Consider the following 14,198-nt stretch of genomic DNA (forward strand, 5'->3'; position numbering starts at 1 on the left):
TACTCTGAGCAGATACCCTGTTTCTCATGTTTCTTTCACTAATATTAGCAGCACCCATTGAATGGTTCTCACCTGCAATACTTCATAACGGTGATTTTCTATATCCATCTTTTTCTTCCATGTGAATTGGAATTCTGTAAGGAAGATCTGCCACTTCTCCTTGTATTTGTTTATTCAGTTATGTATATCATTGTAGTCTCATGGATATTAATCTGTTACTGTTATCATAAGTAAAATCTTCTAAAGCTAGCTTTTTTTTTTTTTTACGAAGTTAATGTATTGAGATGCTTAAACACTTCAAAGGCATATAAAAGTAAATGGTAAAAAAAAAAAAAAATCTCTCATCTACCTCTCTGGAGGTAGAACCCATTTTCCATTGTTATGAGTTCATTTCTGTTCTTCTCGAAATATTAAAAGGGTTGGGAAAAGAGTTATTAATAAGAATTGCTAGATTCTCAAGTATTACTTTTTACCTGGATCCCAGTAGCATCTGCTGGTTTATTGTTGCATCATCTTCAGATCTTCATTAATGGTGTTTCTTAACCTTCAGATTTAAATTTTAATACAGTGGATATTATGTAGAGGTAAAGATTGGTTTCCCCTGTGTATTTTAAAAAACTAAATGACCAGAAGGCAATATTTTTCTTAAAAAATCCTTGACATATTACATATAAAACTAAACAGGTTTAAAATGACCTCCAAACAAAATCCAATTTAAATGAGAAGGGATGCCTATTCCAACACTTAAAAAAAAAAAAAAAAAAAAAAAGAAGCTTTCCCCCATTCTGTTCTGTTCTTTGTATTGGCCTATTTTGCCTTCTTTGTATGCCAGCAGCAGGCATTCATTCATTCCGGATTGTCACTTTTCCAGGCACTTAGGCCTAGATTTCACCCACTGAAGCTGTGTTCTGTTAGCATGAAAAGAGGAGGGCTGCAGTCTTTTTTGCAATCAATAGTAAAGCAGTGGACTGAACTTGTTAGAGCACGGCTGGCAATAAACTAAAAGTTGGTTTGTTCCATTTTCCTATTTTCCATTCTCTAATTACCGTCTCCTAAAGTAAGTTTTAAGGGCTTCTTTATTCCAGAAAGTCCTTTGTGAAACTCTAAATAAAAGCTGGTTGGTCTTGCTGTGACACTGGACCAATTCTTAAATTTCTGAGCACTCTTATTTTTTTTCCTTTGTCTGTTTCTTTCATAAAGTGGGTATTGTATCTACTTCTCATTATGGTGAAAATCAGGTAATAATTCATATATAAAGTATTTTAGCCTGGTGGAAGGTGCTCATGTTAAAAAAAATAAGTCTTTGTAGTTTATTTTTATAGTTGGGACTTAATCCTTATAATTTTATATAGGGAATCCATTATTATATACAACATTTGACTTAAAGTACTTCCTAATATCCTAATGAAAATATCTTTACTATTTTACTTTTTTACTTTACTATTTTACAAAAGTAAAAAAAAAAAAAAATTCTTATGTGAATCTACTGTGAAAGCCAAATAGTCCTTGTAAGTTTGTCTTCCAGGGATGATTACTGTTAATAGTTATATTTTTTGACTTCTCTATGTGTCTATCAAAAAATATATGTACTTAGTATAAATTGAATCATATAATAGACATTATTTTCTATAACCTTTGAGAGAGCTTTTCCAGGGAGGTGCAGCTACTGTTAAATGCCTTCTGTGATACAAAACTGCTGCTGAGAGCAGTTATGGAACTAGGACATTTTTATAAGACCTTTGCTGTTTCATGTTTTTTATGTGAAATTTGTCCACAACTTTACAAAATTGTTAATTAAATTGCCAAAGCAATTCAAAGGAGAGCTATGATGTTAAATCTAATTTTGTAGTTTTTCTTTTTTTGCTTACAGTTGTGAGTTTAACCCCCCAAGTCAGGTCCCATTAGAGAATTATTGATAGCTTGATTTTTTTTTTTTTTTTTTTTTTTGCCAGTTTCCAAGCAATGTCCTCAAAATTAAATCAGTTTTATTTGGTTATTTAAGTAAGCTAAACACATTTTACTAAATGTTGTGTAGGCTCTAGTAACCTGCGTTTTAAATTATTTTCTTTCTGTACCTTGGGGGTGTGGCTTTTAAAAATAAGTACAGTGAAGTTACATTATTTTTGCTCTGCTTAAAATATCTTCAAAACTTTCCCTGTATTTAGTAAAACCTGAATTAGAGGTTACTTTTTACAGAAGAGATCTTTGTTCCCTTTAAGTACTTAACAGCCACCACCTTACCATGGTGTTTGGTTATAAATAGACTCCTAATATTACTGTTTTAAGATTTAGTAAGTTTCATGTAAATAGAGACTAGGAATTTGTTAATTAAGACCTAAAATAACTAAAATCTTCCTTTGCTTTTTATGTTCCTGTGCCAGATTAGTGTCCAGCAGATAGTGAGGAAATAATAGAGCCTATTTAAAGTTCCACTGAAATGATGAAAGCTTATAAAATTTTTACTGTGTACATCAAAGCATATGTTTTTATAAATAAGTGGCTCTTATTTCACTGAATAAATTAATGGAAAACATTAACTTTAAAAATGAGGCAGTAATGGTCAAATGACAATGTAACATTTTCATTTCTTTTGTATTTTAGGTCCAGCTGTCTTAAAATGATGATTTTTTTTTTTTTGCTGGATTTTAAATATAAGGCTCAAAGAAAAAGCAAATAGCTACCCAAATAAAATGTGTAGGTGTATAATAGTGGCGAACCAGTTGAACAATTGGAATTAGCTACCACAACACTGGGTATAACATGTATTTTATATGAGAATGTGTTTAGTGTTTTTAATTAAAAAGTTGTCTTAATTTGTATTGTTAAAATCCTGAAAATAATTTTTTCATGCAATTTTATTTTTATATTTTATTATTTGTATGTTATTAATAGCTTTTTTGTGTACTACTGAGCCAGTAAATATTTTTCATATTTCATTTCTTAATTTTTATTTTCTCAGTTTAAGTTTGTTGAAAAAATTCTAAACCAGTCAGTAAAATAGGGTTATATTCTAGGCTTTATCCAGTCTTCCAACATCTCAGTATTGAATTTATACTTAGCCATTATCTGTCTGTCTGTCTTGGGAAATAACTACTTTATAATTCAGATTTCTCAGCCTTTATTTTTCTGTTCTCTAATCGTTCTTCAAGTTATCCTTATTTCTGATATTTTACTTTTCCACAGAGAGGTTGATATGTTAGTTAATCCAGTAATTCAGATTTTTTTAAAAAATGTACAAAATTTTAAGGTGGCAGAGGGTGGGATGCACATATAGTAAGTAATTCAGATATAATAAAAGAGTAGTCGTGATAAAGAGCTAAAGGCAAAAATGAGCTGAGCCTTATGAAATGTTAAGATTTTAAAGGAAAGCTTTTAGTTTTTGGTGAGTTAGATAAGTTAGGGAAAAAGGTGATGTAATATTAACAGGTCACATAGAACAGAACTGTGCTGTGACTATTTTTCCTCTTAGGAGCAGAATTCACTGGCTAATAATTGAGTTTTAGTTCGTAAAAGGGAAAAATCAAGATCATGAAAGCAGAGAACTGTAAGGAGACAGTAAGTAGTATGAAACAAGTTTTCAGTCTTTTTAAAGATTTTTTTTTTTATTTGACAGACAGAGACACAGTGAGAGAAGGAACACAAGCAAGGGGAGTGGGAGAGGGAGAAGCAGGCTTCCCACTGAGCAGGGAGCCCGATGTGGGACTCGATCCCAGGACCCTGGGACCATGACCTGAGCTGAAGGCAGACGCTTAACGACTGAGCCACCTAGGTGCCCTGAACAAGTTTTCAGTCTTAAACAAAAGTAGTTTTCAAGATATGGAAATTTGAAAAAATGTCATTAAACTGTCATTGCCAAAGATCAGTTCTAGAAAACATGGAAAATGAGAGGACCCTGACTGCTGGAAAGGTGAATACTCCCAAAAGCTGAAAGATTTGTATTCTAAACTTGATGGTACAACCTGTAGAATCCAAAACAGATTATTTCCTGTTTGAACTAGTGGATCCAAAGGGGGGTTTGGGTCCTAGTGTGGCTTGAGATTTCATCAGATAGTTGATAAGGTATGCCTGTATTTCAGTATGCAAGCTGCAGAAATAGATGCGCTCTGAAATTGCAGTTAGTTGGATCCTTGACTCAAAATAGTCCTCCCTAGAGGATGTCAACTGATAGATTAACTTTCTGAAGGGATTTGTCTAGTTGAAAACAACCAGGAAAAAAATTTAAATCACCTATTGTATTGGTGTCTAAACAAACAGATGTGGAAGTATGGAATGGTGAACTCAACATTTGAGTCAGGTGATACGGTCATCAAAGAAAGAAAGGTGTTCTTAAACACACTGTGGACTTGGAGTGTTTGTGACTGGAGGTAAGCAGCCTGTCTGCATTCTCCTCATTTGTCAGGGAAGGATGTGTGTGGTACAGGACTTTCCATTTTAAAGGGCATAGATAAATGGGGTGTGTCTAAGTGAGAGGGTATAAAACCATGTTGTTATATAGCTCGGAGAAGAGGATGCTTAGATCTAAAACTGTTATAAGTATTTTTGTCATAGGAACGAGGCATTGGATCTGTTTTCTGACCTTTGGAGTGTTGAGTGGGGGGAAGTGGGAGAAATTTTAGGAATGATTTTGATTCAGTAAAATTTGTAAACTTTAATAACTTCAGAGATGTCTAAAACAAGTTGTCCTGACAGTGGGGATTTTGGGGTTATTGTAGTGGGAATTTTTATACTAGGTGATTAAACAAATGGTTCTGAACTTTTAGTCCTCTGAACCACTGTTGTAGATTGGTGAAGGTAGTGTGGGGATGAGACATTTGAGCATTATCATGCAGTGCTTGATGCAACGAAAGTTTATACAGTTGACTCTTGAACAACGCAGGGAGTCGGGGGCACTGATTCCCCTCATGGTCAAAAATCCACGTATAACTTTTGATTCTCCAAAACCTTAACTACTAATAGTCTACTGTGGACTGGAAGCCTTACCAATAATATAAACAGTCGATTAACACATTTTGTATGCCATATGTATTACATATTGTATTCTTACAATAAAAGTTAGCTAGAGAGAAAATTTTATTTTATTTTGTTTTTAAAGATGACTTTTTTTTTTAAAGATTTATTTATTTATTTTGAGAGAGTGAGAATGAGAGAGAGACAGAGACAGAGAGAGCACATGAGAGGGGGGAGGGCCAGAGGGAGAAGTAGGTTCCTCGCCGAGCAGGGAGCCCGATGCGGGACTCGATCCTGGGACTCAGGATCATGACCTGAGCCGAAGGCAGTTGCTTAACCAACTGAGCCACCCAGGCGCCCTAGAGAGAAAATTTTAATAAGAAAATCTTAAGGAAGAGAAAATATGTTGACAATACCGTACTGTATTTAACAACAACAACAACAACAACAAAATACCGTATTTAACCAAAAAAAAAAAAATCCAGGACTTACATACTACAAAATCTTACATACATACAAATAAATGTATGTAGTACATTATAACTATGTACTATATAGTAGTATGTTGTGGACCCTTGAAATACAAACTCTGTTGTTCAAGGGTCAGCTGTATAAAATATATTAATTATGAAGCACTTCTATGTTTCATAAATGAACACCTGTAAATCCACCACTTAAAAAGGAAATAGAGCACTACCCATATCCATGACATGTTTCTGTAATATTTTGGCCATGATTAGATCAGCTTGATGGTATAACATTAACAAAAACCTCTGATTGCCAGGACTTATATACTACAAGCTTTGGAGACAAAACTTTTTAAAATGTGGGGTTAGGGGACAAAATAATAAATGGGGTCCTTGCATACTAAGGTTGGAAAGCAATGGATTTAGTTGGGTCATTCAGTAAGCGAACCTCTAATTCTATGAGGTAAAGTTGCAGAGAGGTTAAGTAAGAGACTTATCTAAAATCACACAGTTACTGTTAGAACTGGAATCAGAACTTTTTTTTTAAGATTTATTTTATATATAGTCTCTATACCCAACGTGGGGCTTGAACTTAAAACCCCGAGATCGAGTTGCACGTTCTATCAGCTGAGCCAGCCAGGTGCCCCAGAACTTGTTTTGACTTGAGTATTGTAAATAACATAGCAAAAAGTGCTAGTGTGATTTCCTGGTTAGAAAGGTGCTGTTAATACAGGTAGTACTGAGCTGGTTAGACCCCCACAATGAGGAAGATTATAAGATCTTTGAGCACTAGGACTTGGTCATCTTTTCATTCCTATCAGTACAGTGTTGCTTATGATTTGTATTATTGAGTGATGTATCTGAGACTAAAAGAAACATGGTAGAAAGACTTTTTATCTTAAGAAAAGTATAATTTATAATTACATTGTTTGTACCTTTGCCTCACATACTGTCATTAGAAAAGAAAAGTCAAGAGTTTCTTTCCTCTTGACTTCTTTCTTGACCATAACAACCTGTGGCAGATTTGATGGTCCTGCTTTTGTGCTACCACCATCTCTAATCTATGCCTCTTACTGTTTTTTCTACTTTAGAGTATCTTGTTTATATATATCCCATATGAGACTAACTTTGAAAGCTCGAAACCATGACTTGTTTAACTTTAATGCCTTAGAACCTAGCTCATTTACCCACCCATCTGCCCAGTCCACTGAGTATTAACAGAGGGCCCACTGTATTCAAGGCACTATTCTAGGAGCTGGGGCTATAGTGGTTAGCAGAATCTCACAGAACTTTCAGTTATTAATCAGAGAATCACATTAATATTTATAGAAATACAAATACATTTAAATGGTAAATTTATCTTTTCTTCTATTTTATCATCTAAGTGGATATGTGAAGGTCATTGATTATTGTAATATTTATGTATTTTTTAATTTAGTCATCTGAATTTTCTTACAGTGCTCTTGGTTTTTCTAAGTTTGATAAACTTGTTTACCTGGAAATATGTTGTTTTCCTTTTTATTTTGTATTACTCTGGTTATAGATTTTATAATACTGAACTCTTGCATTCATGGTATAAATTCCACTGCCTTAGTGCATTATTCATTTGGTATGCTGGTGGAGCCTATTTATTTAGTATGTTTGCATTTATATTTATAAGCAAATTTTATCTATTGTTTTCCTTTATGCTATTATCAGGATTTTTATATCAGCATTATTAACAAGAATTAGGCAGTTTCTGAAGAGGAAATTTAATAAATTAATATTGAAATTGCTTTTATATAGAGACTTGGACTAAAGGATATATGCATAATTTTAATTAAATTTCCCTAATGTCCTTTGGTTAATTACTTGCTGTAATTATGTAATTATGTAAGCAGTTATTTATGTTTAAATTATTATTTGGTGGTTGAAAACTTGGAGAATTGCTGTCGCATGCTAATACAAAATAAACACTAGTTTGATACTGGGCATGTTTTAATACTACTATTAGTATTTAATAAGTATTATTAAAGTAGTATTAAAAAGTAGTATTAAAAGAAGTAGTATTAAAGATTTAAGTAGTATTAAAGTAGTATTAAAAAGAACTTAAGGAATGAAGTCTTGCCTTTATAATGTAGTTAAATCGAAGGTACCTTCTTCTGATTTTTTTTAAAAAATTTCATTTGCTGTTCAGAGATGCACATTTGGTAAGCTTTGACAAGGAAATTGTTATTTAAGAGAGAAGATGTGTTATAAAATGAATGTTGCCATCGTTGAAGCAGAAAATGTATTATAATACAGTATTTTCACTGATTTAAGACTAACTGGGTAAGAACACCTTTGCTCATGGCTTTTTGCTGTGTTGGGTTTTATTTAGCAAAGTGATATAAATAACTAGTTAAGAAAATTGAAGTGTGCATTTATATTTCATAGTTCCTTATAGCAGTAGATTGAAATTCCATGTTTGGAAGGCAGTCAAAATACATTATAAAAATAAAAGGCATTTTCCTTTTAAATACTAATGGACACAGCCTCTTCCCCAAGAAGGATGTAATCTGTAGTGTGGAGAGACAGGTACAGAGGCATCCAGCTGATTTAGTAATGACAACCCTTATTGGACAGTATGTTCTAGTGGGCAGGGGTCTATCCTCTAACACATTGTGGAAACTTTAATAAGAATTCTTGAAAGAATTGATTCCCCCTTTGTGCAAGTCTTGATTCATTGGATTTCTTATATATTTTTTCTTAGAAGAAGTATATTTATATACCTGGGAACTGTCCTAATAATTTTTTAAAGGTCATTAACTTTAGGTCCCTACTTTTCTTCCTATATTTCCTTCGTTAACCTGATGTAGTTTGATCTCTGTAAACCATCTTTTCCTTGAAACTTCTCTGATCACCAGTGGCTTAGTGGTTAAATCCAAGGTACCCTCTTGCTTTACCTCACCATACTTTTGTGGTGTTTGACACTGTGGATCACCCTGTTCTTGGTTCTGTCATTCTTCAGCGTCTGTGACACCTCTCTTTCCTACTTCTGCTATCCACCTTCATTTCTTCGTGCTTTGGATCTTCTTTGCTTTATTCCTTAAATGTTGCTTTTTCTAGGATTCATTCAGTCCTCCTTTCTCCCTCTGTCTTCTCTGAGACATCTTTTCTGTTCCTGTAGCTTTGACTAACATACTTGTGTATCAAACTCAGACTTCTGCTGAACTTAAAATCTGTGTTATCCATTGGACATCTGTTTGGATATTTCAGAGACACCTAAAATAGCTCAGGAAGTAATCCAGTTCAAAATCTCATTCAGACAGATGAGTTCTGAAGTATGAGAGAGCCACTGTTATTAGTTTTGTCTGATAGGCATTCTTATTTGATTAAAGCTCTTGTTTGGAATGAATGGCCTTATTTAAGCATGGAGAAATTAAGTAAAATAACAGATATATCAAATAGAGGGTAAGAGTTTGGGCTCTGCAGTTAATTTAAATAAAATATAGGGGCGCCTGGGTGATGGAATCAGTTAAACGTCCAACTCTTGGTTTCAGGTCAGGTCATGATCTCAGGGTTTTGAGATCGAACCCCTAGTTGGGCTCCATGCCCAGCACGGAGGCTGCTTGGGACTCTCTCCCCCTCTTCCCGCCCTCCCTTCCCCTGGTCCTCCAGTGCACTCGCTCACTCTAAAAAAAAAAAAAAAAAAATCTTAAAAAAAAATAAAATATATTGGTTAATATAAATTTGATTTCTTTAGAAAATAATTAAGGCTATAGTCCTGTTCAACATAGACTTAATCTAGGGAATGGTAGACTAGGTTAATAATGCTTTACTCTTTGAGTTTTAACACTTTATCGATGAAACACTCCCCTACCTTCTGTTTTTTTTTTTCCCCTCGACTAGCAAGAATATTTTTTTGTCTAACACATTTAAAATTTTTACTTTTAACAGAAATTAGCAGAGTACGGAAAGACATGTACAATGACACATTAAATGGCAGTACAGAGAAAAGGAGTGCAGAATTGCCTGATGCTGTGGGACCTATTGTTCAGTTACAAGAGAAACTCTATGTGCCTGTAAAAGAATATCCAGATGTAAGTATGTTTTGTTGTCTTACTCAATTTTTTTTCTGCTTCACATACTTTGGGAAGGGATGTCTCGTGATAAATACTTAAGCATTGTCAGCTGTTTTAAAAAAAATGTCATGTGAGGGACTAGAAGTATGATTAACTTGGTGTGGACAATTAAAATTTTTTAGATATGTTTTCATTTAATTGCTGCTTTGTCACTTTTGGAAATGCACATGGTAAAGACTTGGTTTTAGCTTTGGCCTGAATGTCGCAGAGAGCACCAGATACAATTCTCTACTCATCTTTAATCTGACCTCAGGGAAGCCACAGCCTGGGCCATGTCATCCTTACAGTAAAATGAGAAGTTGGACTAGGTGACAGCTAAGCTTCCTTTCAGCTCCAAAATTTTTATGATAACCACTGTTCATAATGTTTTTCTTTTGTTTTGTCTTTTTCATTCTTGTTTCTTGCCCAGCTGTTCTCCATAAACATCTTGTTGCAAGTAGCCTCCTTGTCCTATACCACTTAATTTATAATTAGCTCTAGACTCTTTGTGTTTGTTATAAAGCACTATGTCATATGGTTCTTTCTATCTCTCTGACCTCATCTTAAGTGATTTTCCCTCTTCTCAGTACCCTGTAGTCACATTGGCTGTTAGAACAAGTCAGGTCTATTCCCAGCCTAAGAGTATGTTAGCTGTACACTGGCTGGCTTCTTTTTGTGGTTAAGATTTTGGGGAGAAGCCTCCCCTCACTATTTTATCTAAAGCAATCTAGTTACTCATTGTTTCACATAATTTTCTTTATTTTTCTGAGGAGCACTTGCTGTTTGGTGTGTTTTAATTTATTTTTCTATTTCTTTCCATCAGAATATAAGGTACTTAACAAAAGAACCTTTTTTGTGGTTATTTACCATGTACTTCCAATATGCATAATATTTGTACATAATTGGCTCCAGTGCCTTTTGGATACATAAAAGCAAACTGTTGGTATTTTGGTAGGTTTCAGAGAACTATTCTGAAAGCAAAAACTATTCTGTAAGAAGGAGTTGGTATTGTAAGGTCAAAATGTGATGTATACTCTAAGATTCATTGATTATATGGACAGTCTACTTGTCTAAAGATGGAAAATAAATGTTTTAAGTTGGATTAATGGAAAAAAGCTTTGGCATTTCACAAGTTGCATTTCTAATACAATTTTCTTTAAGGCTAATACATTTACTTTGTAAGTATTTTTTGGTTGCACGTATGTAAACAGTTCTGGATAATGTAGGCAAAGAGTTTGTTGGAAAGTAATTGGGTATCAGAGGATTAAAGGACATGGTGGATTGCAAAGCCTCCTGTAAGAGAAGGGCCAGGGCAGCTTTGAGAACCTCAGCAACAGGAATTCAGACTTTATCTTTGAGACCCTTGGTTTTGACATAGTCTGGTTTCAGTGCCTCCCAGACTTTTTTATCTTCGAACTTCAGATTCTTAGGAGAGAAAATGTGTTTTGGACCAGTCTGCCATGACTAAAGATGGGAGGTTAACTAATGTAACCTGGAGGTGATTACTCTGGTCCCACCCTCGATGATTGGAATGATCCTTAGAGATGGGAAATTACGATTTGGCAGCTATCCCAGTTGGTGTCTACTGCTGTTTGATGTTTCAGTATCTCCTAAAGGATATCAGCCTTCTATGCTCGTTTAAACTCTAAAGGATAAAGTTTCAGCGCTAGTCATGAACACAGAATATGTAAGATCATAGGACCTTGTTAGAGAACATAGCTTCATCTGCCTGGTCCCCATTCTTCTGGACAAAATCCTATTCAGGGAAGGTGATACTTACATTGCATTATTTATAAAATATGTTTGATATGATCCTCTAAGTGAGAAGAGTTATATTTCATAGTGTGGGTCCAGTAGGAGGTAACTTTGCATTCTGTTCCTGTCTTTCTTCCACCAGTTGGGATTCATTGCCATGGTCAGCTCCTGTTGCTGACAACTGTTTTGCGGTGTAACATTGTCTAGGTCAGTAGATCTCAGAATGTGGTCACAGGACTATAGTATCCATGCCTTCTGGGAACTTGTAAATGCTCAAGCCCTACCCCAGAGTAGCTGAATCAGAAACTAGGGCTGAGGCCTAGCAATCTGCCATCCAAGCCCTGTCGGTGATTCTGATGCATGTTAAAGTTTGAGGAGCACTGCTCTTATTTGTTGATCGTCAGAATGAGCGGGCTAAGGGGGTTGTTTTGTCAAGCATTGTTCCAGGAGGCAGGTAGAGTGGTGAATTAAACAATGCCTCTGCTCTCGTGGAGCAGATGTTGCAGTGTCAGAGATGGACAATAAACAAATGAGTATTTACTTTTAAGTGTAGTCAGTGCTATGGAAAAAATAAGGTGTGCTATAACATGTAAATGATGACTGTGTATTAATAGTAAAAGTATCTCTTAAAAGATGGAGGGAATGCAGAGACATGACTGAAGTGATGGGGAGGAAGGCATGAAAATTATCTGGGGGGAGAACATTCCAGGCAGAGTGAACAGCATGTGCAATGCCTAAGGCATGAGTGTGCTTGGGAAGTGTGGTAAGATGCAAGATTAGAGAGTTAGCAGAGGGACCATATCACGTAGGGACTGTGAGCACCACTAGATACTGAGCACCACGTCAGATACTATTCTGAGTGAAGTAGGAAGCCATTGAGATGTTTTGAGCCAAGGAGTGGTTTTTAATAGATTCATTCTGGCTGCTTTGGGCAGTGGTGACAACAGGGACACTAACTTAGGGGGTAGAGGAGAGAAACTTGAACAAGATGACTTAGAAGTTCTTGGGTCCTGCATAGATTGTTAACTTAGAGCCAGTAGCGTTTGCTGATAGATTGGGTATGGAGTGTGAGGGAAAGTCAGGAATAACTCAAAGGTTTTGATCAGTTGGAGTAGCAGAATCACCAGTTCCTGAGCTAGAAAGACTGAGGCAGGAGCCCATTGGGCAGGTGGGGATTCAGCAGTTCTGAGGTAGAGGTGTTGGGTTTAAAGTTAGATGTCCAGGTGTGGGCCTATCAATTAGGTATGTGGGTGGGTGAGTTGTGGATGACTTTTGGCACCCAACAATATCTATTTTAACAAAGCTTTTTAAATGAGAAATTTAGTTATAATTCATAAGAGGATTGATACGGATTTAAAACCATTGTGGTTCTCCAGGTAGTTTTTTTAATACCTTAATTTTAACTCTGTTACAGGAATTTAAGTTATATTTAATAAAAGAATCCTGTTATAAGAGTTAAGTTAATTGGGGTGCTTGGGTGGCTCAGTGGGTTAAGCATCTGACTCTTGATTTCGGCTCAGGTCAGGATCTCGGTCCTAGGATCGAGCCCTACCTCGGGCTCCGTGCTGGGCATGGAGTCTGCTTAAGATTCTCTTTCTCTCTCTTTCCTCCTTCCCCCCACCTCATGTGTGCGTGTTCTCTCTCTCTCTCTCTCTCTCTCTCTCTCTCAAAAAGAAAAAAAAAGAAAAAAGTTAATTATGTTTGTTATAAGGATTTAAGAATTATTTTTCTTGAGGTTATTAATATATACCAAATGAGTAGTAACTGTTTTGTGCTCTATATTAGGAACTTTATGTCACCTTTTGAAAAAATGAAATAGTATTCAAGTAAAACAAGGGAGAAATTTATTTCAAAATTAGGAATTAGCTATTGGCCACAGTGAAACAAAGATGCATTCTTCCTTTTCTTGCTTTTCTTCACTTACTATGTTTTAGAGACCATTTTGTATGCTGCTTTTCCACCCGCACCGTTTGTATGTAGGTTTGATTTTGTGAGTGAATTCATCCTATTTGACTCAAAACTGCTTTTATTATTTTGTATTTATTTTAGAGAGAGAGAGAGTGAGAACATGCATGCGAGCTTGGTGGGAAGTGTGGGTGGGAGGGGGAAAGGGAGAGAGAATCTCGAGCAGACGTACACTGAACATGGAGGCCGATGCCTGGCTCAGTCGCGTGACCCTGAGATCGAAACCCAAGAGTCGGATGCGCAACTGACTGTGCCACCCAGGCGCCCCTGCTTATATTAATAGTAGTTAAAAGTATGGACGCAAACCCAGAGACCCTTGGCTGGCTCTGCCAACCTAACTTTGAGACTTCGGACAAATTACTTGTCATTTATGGTTCTCCATTTTCTCACCTCTCCGAGGGGATAGTAAGTCTCTCACAGGAATATGGGGAATTATAAGTGAGTTAATGCACGTAAAGCATTTGGAAAATGCCATAACACTGTCCAAGTGTTAACCAGAATGCAGGGTCCATTAGGGTGGGGATTTTGTCTCTCTTTGTATTCTCATTGCCTAGGATGGTGCCTGGTAGATGGTAGCTGTGCAGCAAGTAGTTGTTGTGCGTATCTCTGTGAAAGTGTCACTCTTTTAATTTAAACTTGTCCTTTGCATTTGCACATAAGCAACTTACTTTATAAAAGTGTTAATTTGGAGATACTGTTTTGGACTTGGTTGTGTATAGCTCTGGGACTAAGTTTTAGATTTAGTGTTTGAGAAATGAGGTAGTGTGGTAAAATGTCCTTCACAATGTTTTTGAATCAGTGGCTTTATGATGTGGTAATGGGAAGGTAATAAGAGGAGCATATTGAAAATGAACTGAATTTCTTAAAAATTCACATTCAGTATTTATATTTATTAACAAAGCAGACTTTTATTGCATCTGTACTGTGTACCAAGCACATGCTGGAGTTGGGGATATTAATTCCGTTGAGAAAACTCTCTTAC

At 35.6% G+C, this 14,198-nt stretch overlaps 1 protein-coding gene across 9 annotated transcripts in view; it reads left to right on the forward strand.

Annotated features, from left to right (window-relative positions):
• QKI (QKI, KH domain containing RNA binding) overlaps positions 1 to 14,198 on the forward strand; it is a 161,956-nt gene that overhangs the window by 26,591 nt on the left and 121,167 nt on the right. For all 9 annotated transcript variants that reach the window (XR_012378647.1, XM_073894200.1, XM_073894201.1 and 6 more), the window contains exon 2: positions 9,333 to 9,475. Coding sequence is in view for 8 of the 9 variants with exons in the window: in XM_073894200.1 (XP_073750301.1) it covers positions 9,333 to 9,475 (143 nt within the window). In the remaining variant the exon portion in view is untranslated. The remainder of the gene's footprint in view (positions 1 to 9,332; positions 9,476 to 14,198) is intronic.

This window comes from Callorhinus ursinus, unplaced genomic scaffold (genome assembly GCF_003265705.2).
Source record: "Callorhinus ursinus isolate GAN/ISIS: 27379988/994484 unplaced genomic scaffold, GSC_fseal_2.0 scaffold6, whole genome shotgun sequence".
In the NCBI taxonomy this organism is placed as follows: Eukaryota; Metazoa; Chordata; class Mammalia; order Carnivora; family Otariidae; genus Callorhinus; species Callorhinus ursinus.